The sequence below is a fragment of the Perognathus longimembris genome, chromosome 20 (assembly GCF_023159225.1).
Source record: "Perognathus longimembris pacificus isolate PPM17 chromosome 20, ASM2315922v1, whole genome shotgun sequence".
In the NCBI taxonomy this organism is placed as follows: Eukaryota; Metazoa; Chordata; class Mammalia; order Rodentia; family Heteromyidae; genus Perognathus; species Perognathus longimembris.
The window spans coordinates 3,019,028-3,025,027 of NC_063180.1; the positions used below are offsets into that span (position 1 = coordinate 3,019,028).

General features: G+C 41.2%; 1 protein-coding gene across 3 annotated transcripts in view; it reads right to left on the minus strand.

The window, feature by feature from the left end:
* Positions 1 to 3,734, minus strand: part of Cntnap5 (contactin associated protein family member 5) — a 936,592-nt gene extending 932,858 nt beyond the window's left edge. For all 3 annotated transcript variants that reach the window (XM_048329504.1, XM_048329503.1, XM_048329502.1), the window contains exon 1: positions 3,653 to 3,734. In XM_048329504.1, the coding sequence (XP_048185461.1) occupies positions 3,653 to 3,734 (82 nt within the window). The remainder of the gene's footprint in view (positions 1 to 3,652) is intronic.
* Between the last annotated feature and the right edge of the window lie 2,266 nt (positions 3,735 to 6,000).

A 6,000-nucleotide genomic window follows, 5' to 3' on the forward strand; every position in this document is an offset into this window, starting at 1 on the left:
CTAAACAAACAAAAAAAAAAAACCCAACAGTGTATCATCGTTTATTCAAAATAGTACTTATTGATTTGGGTTTAGATATTGGCATCTGATAGTTCAACATATTGTCCAAATTTTCTTTATACACTTGCAAGTGTTATTACCATATATCTAAGATAAAATTCCTGCATAAGATGACAAAAATAGAATGAAGAATTTTGTGTTCTTCTCTTGAAGCTCTATCTCTCTGAACTTAACATGCAGTAACAATCTTAAATAAGATGATTAAAGATCCTTACAACTCATTTGGGTAAAATTAAACCTATTAATAATCACATAATATATTCCTTCATAAAGATGCAATCAGCAGTAGCCCCACATGTGTATGAAACTTGTCCAGTTATAACAGTCTTTCATCGTACCTAATATTGGAAGAATATATTTGGTAAGACATTTAGCCTTTTGCTTTGGAGTAGCCACACATTTCAGTTGCTGATTTTTCACCCAACTTCTGATGACCAGAAAGTTGGATAACGTAATGGACATCTGAGCTCTTAGCTGTGTCATAAATAGGACAAGAGTTTCTTCGGGTTTTTTTTTGTGTGTGTGTTTTTTGGTGTGTTTTGTGTGTTTGTGTGTGTGTGTGTGTGTGTGTCTCACTTTCACTTTAAGCAACTATCCAGTTCCACTCTCCTTCCTGTGCCAAAGGAGTTGATATTACATGTATTTTCATTTAAAATTGGGCTGTTAGTATCTATATTTGAAATTAACTAATCCCCTCAGGTTAAACCCAATGGAAATGCTATAGCTATTTAATATCCGGAAAATCTGGAATGGGGGAATTTCTAGAGATTTTATTACTCGTACGTAATTATATTCTCAGCTTAGATTCATAATATCTATATTGTAGCTGGCACTCCTAACTTGAGTTTATTTTAATTTTGTTTAATTAAGAACATATAACACCTATAACTGGATAAGCATTCATTTTTCCTTGGAGTTAAATGCCCAAGTTTTCATCAGATTATGAGATATGAAACAAACACATATACACACATGTGTTCATACATGTGCAAACATACACACATGCTATCTAGCAAGAACAACAAATTACGACCAGAAGAATAAAAACAAGTAAAAATTACTTTAACTTCAAGTAAGTCCACAGGTATAATTAAATACTATGGAACAACTCAATAAATGTTCCATTTTCAAATCTACCATCACAAATAACATACTATTTCAAATAGAGGAAAAAGTAATCTTAAAAAAATTTCTTCAATGTTAAAAAGACCATTTCAAAGGAAATTTCTGTTTCTCAAAGCATGTACTTAATGGCAGCAGCTTGTGGACAGGTAGCAAACAGAAGCTCTGCATATAGTGAATAAAGAGTATGAACAATAGAAATGTACAGAAATTATAGAATGTTCAGCTCTTTTTTATTGATGGTAGTATTTCCCTGTACTATACTCTGAAGTCATTCTCTGATATTATTCTACTGTTCACTGAATTAATACATTTTGCACATTCTAATTAATATCTATGGTTTGTCCTTAAGAATATCAACTTCAAAGTATTTAGCAAGCAGTGTGCATTCAATTGAAATGTTGATGGGAACAAGGTAACAAACAGTACAAGAAATGTATCCAGTGCCTAACGTATGAAACTGTTACCTCTCTGTACATCAGTTTGATAATAAAAATTTGAATAAAAAAAAGAAATGTTGATGGGAAACAGGGAAATTAAACTGTCACTGATGAAATACTAAAGCTCATTATCACAAAGTTTCATTTTAAATGTTCAGAATTAGCTTTGTAACTGCCTCAGCAATAATAAGCATGAGTCTTAAACCAATCCCATTTAGGTTTTATGAGCATTATTAAAACATATTAACCATAATTCAATTAAATTATGAAAAAACACAATTTTACATTTTTCCCTGACTCAAAAGGAAGGGTGCTGCCTGAGGAAGCCCTAACCATACTCCTATGAAATATGTTTCTATTTCAACTCTTCCTCACCCCCACCTTTGTGGACTTCAAAGTACTCACTTCCTCCAGAAAGATAAGTGTGCCAAGGGAAAAATGTAGTTTATAGTCATACCTTCAGATCATCAGGACAATACTGACCTCTAGTGTTGCCAGAGGTAGAGAAAAACTAGCTATTGTCATAACTTCTTTCTAAAGCTTAGACCTTTTTCTAAAGCACCATAGGAACAATTTCACAAAGAATTGAGGAAGATATGGAGAAGGAAGAAGAGAAGAAAGTGGGGTAGGAAGAACAAAAAGAGGAAAGGGGAAGTAGAAAGAAGAAAAGAAATGCCCACTTCTCACCTGCTTTGATATATTTCCTGAAGTAATTTCCTAACTCATCTACTTCCTGTTAGAGATACTGGCTTCTTTAGCCTTACTTTGCGATTAAAAACTTTAAAAACATCTTTACTGAGCATCATTATTGTAGTTAGTGCTACAGACTGTGTAGCTCCAAAACTTCTGATCACAGGTATAAACAGTAATTCTAGCTTGGACAATTTGTAGAACGTAACCTTTGTTAGGTCCCTTTGCTGGGCACTTTCTTCCCTTAGAGGGACTACCCTGGAGTGAGGGGAGGGACATGCTAAGTTCTCTTGGATCTAAGGTGTGAGGCAGAAGGGATCCTGAAGAGTAAGATAGAATAACAGTGATAAAGCAAATTAACCAAAAATAAACCAAAAAAAATGCTCCAACGTGGATAATACTTGGAAGGCTCATGACAGGAATAGAGGAGGGAAGAGCAAGCCCAGAAACTTGAGAAACCTTGATAAACCATCTTTGGAAACAACACAGATGGCTTAATTGTATTCTTTCTCATTTAGAGTTCCCAGAGCTTTGGGGGGCGGGGGGGACGTGGACTTCCCTTCCTCTGCCTAGAGAGGCAGCTGAGCAATTGAGCTTGAACCCGATAGTTCTAGCAATTTATTCAAGTTTGATGAAGTGGGTTCTTTAAATACACTGTGCAGGTGGCAGATTTCCGGGTGTCCAACCTTCCTCCCTATTAAATTAAATGCTCTGCATTTGCTGAGGTTTAAAGCCTGCACCACCTAGGCTGCACTTAGTACATCCCCACGATAGCATTGGTTGGTACAAAGATTTGGGGTGGGGGTGTATCAAAGCTCTTGCTCTTGTAATAGGGGCAGCCTTTTATCTTGTGGTTAAAAAACATATGGGCTGTAATTCTTAGGCCCAAACTCCCAATTCTATTGGTTACAAGATACCCCAACTGTGCAGTAAGCCGGATGTCATAGGCAGCCACAGTCAGAAATGAGTCGCTATCACCAAGTGCCTCAGCTAGGAGCATTTCTCTCCGTGGAAGCTCAGCTCCTGGTGCACTCTGTTTGAACAGGGGCCCTTCCGTGGGAAAGCCCTGGCTGTGATTTAGCAGACCTGGAAACCTGAGGGCGTAGAAAGCTAACGGAAGTTCGCAATTCCTGGAGAAGGGCAGGAACATCAGCAGGAATGGTTTATGGGTGCTCTGCTAACTTTTGGGATGGAGTGATGAAACGAAACCGATCAGCATTTCGTTTCCCTTTTCCCTCTGCCTAGAGCTCACACAATTAAGGACACCTGAACAGTTGGTCATCTTTCTTAATGTTGTCATATCCCACCTTGCCTGCCCGCCTCCAGCTTTTGGTACTCACAATTTGTCGCTGTTAATCCTAAATGCCACAAGCCAGAGAACAGCAAAGTCAAAACGCTGGTCAGCCTTGGTATAGAATCCATTTCCCCCGAGTGAACGGTCCCTCTCAATTGAATCACAAATTCGCAGACGCCAGTCGTGGCTTCTTCTCTGTCTGTCTGTCTGTTTCTCTCTCCTCTCCTCACCGCGTGACCCGCTTCCACCCGCCCCCTTGGACAGATGCACTCTTTCTTACTCCATCCCGCTCTCAGGCGCTGAACGGAAACCGTGACCAGGGGGGCTTCTCCCGAGCTGCAGCTAGGTCGACGGTCCCTGAAACCGCTGCTTGTGGTTCTTGTTTTCCTCGCCCTCCTCTTCCTCTTTGTCCCCCCTTCCTTAAAGGTGCAAATCCAAACCCAATGGAAGCGACAGGCGTCTAGCCTGATCCACCTTGTCGGTCACGAGCTCTGGAATCAGCACCCGGGTGGCGGACAGCTCCTTATAGGCGAGCTGGGCGGCGCGGCACCGCCCCCGGCCAGACCCGCCCCGCGCTCTCCAATAAGAGCCAAGCTGCCTGGGCCCGTCTTCACCCCGCTCTTCTCGGGTGCCTTTCCTCCTGCTGGCTACCACCACCAGCTTGTGCTTTGACTACCTGGGAGGAAAAGGGGAAAGGGAACTCTCTCTCTCTCTCTCTCTCTCTCTCTCTCTCTCTCTCTCTCTCTCTCTCTCTCTCTCTCTCTCTCTCTCTCTCTCTCTTTCCCTCCCCCCTCCCATCTAAGGGAGGACTACAGATACAGAAATTTAACCATCTTGTGCAAGAATGCTACGAAAAGAACACTATAATGGAGTTGGAAGACAGGCGTCCTTAGCAAGAGAGAATTTTCTGTGGAAAGCTTTGCAACCTAAGGACATGCTTTTCCTTCCCCCTTTTGGAAGGGAGAAGCAAGTAGTGCTTGGATTGTGAGATCTAATTTCCTCTGCTTTGGTTCCCTAGTAGGGAAAGCTGACGAAATTGATATTATTGGGATTTTTTTGCATTAAGTCTACTCTCCTTCCCCCGCCCCCAAGCCTGGTTCCCATCCATCATCCTTCACCTCTGACTCTCCCACCTCCCTGAGGGCAAGTATTGCAGAGTATCAGGTGCTGCCTCGATCTCGGAGCCGCGGTGGTGCCTGGGTGTGAGAGATGGATTGTAAAAGAGACAAATGGGTGTGGTAGTAATGAGTCTGAGTGGGTTCCTGGTTTGGCTCTTGAAATCTGAGGGGCATTTACGTTTAACAAGAGGGAAAGAGTCCTTTTGATTTCTTTGTGGAGGCTCTCCGTTAGAAATCCTAGTCCTTGCTTTCCAGTCTGGGGACTATCTTGTTTTACCATAAATCAACTTATTTTGTTTTTATTGGAAGCTGTCAGAAAGCTGTCAGATGTTCACAGAATGAGCGACCATAATCATTCTCCTTATATGAAGCTTACAATCAAGTTAAGGCTGATAGACTCTGCCCAATTCAGAGGAAGTGGATGTCTCTCTCTGTGTCCTCACCCCAGCACCAACAATTATGCAGACTTATTTTCCACTCCGGATTCCTGACAAGCCTCGGTGTTCAGCTGGCGCTGCGCAAGCACAGCAGATTGAGTTGAGTGTAAATCAGCTTTTGCCTGAATCCAGAAGGTTAGGCTTGCGGTTTGGGCCAGAGTTTTCTCACATCACTGGAAATACTAAAAGACAGCTCGCAGATGACCTTACCTGGGTCCCTGTTATCACAGGACAGAAGGAATTCTGCAGTTTCTGTCAGTTATAAATAAAAATCTCTCTTCTCTGTAAGCTTCTGACTGAAATTAGTTATGTAAGTCTGTAATGCTTGGGCACTTGGAAGACAGCCCCTGCAGAAGGTCTCCTGAAGAAGAAAGACTGCACCCAGGAAATCGTGAAATGCTAAGCATCAAAGCTGAGATACCCAAGGAACTGCCCTGTTGGCAAGAGGCAGCCAGGGAAGGGGAGTATTGAAGTTCAATGTCTTGGGGCTTCCATTTCTCCTCTACACCTTAACCTGGAACTCATAAGTAACTGACACCCCCTTCTTGGCCTTCAAAAACTAAGGATTAAAAGATGGCTACTTTCCTAGTCATATTGGAAAGTCTAGAAAAATGTATATATAATAAACCCTTATTCAGCTTTGTGTGTTCTTAGTGTATGTAGTACTTAGACATTTTTTAAAGAAATAAAATACTATAAGATATAATTTAAGGCATTTTGGAATTCTGGTCTCAGAGCCTATAAGCCTACAGGTGAAATTTGGACTTTGAATATATTATCCCTGTGAATTTACCAAACATTTATACAAGAATTACAACCAGTGTGATCATCCTTAGTCA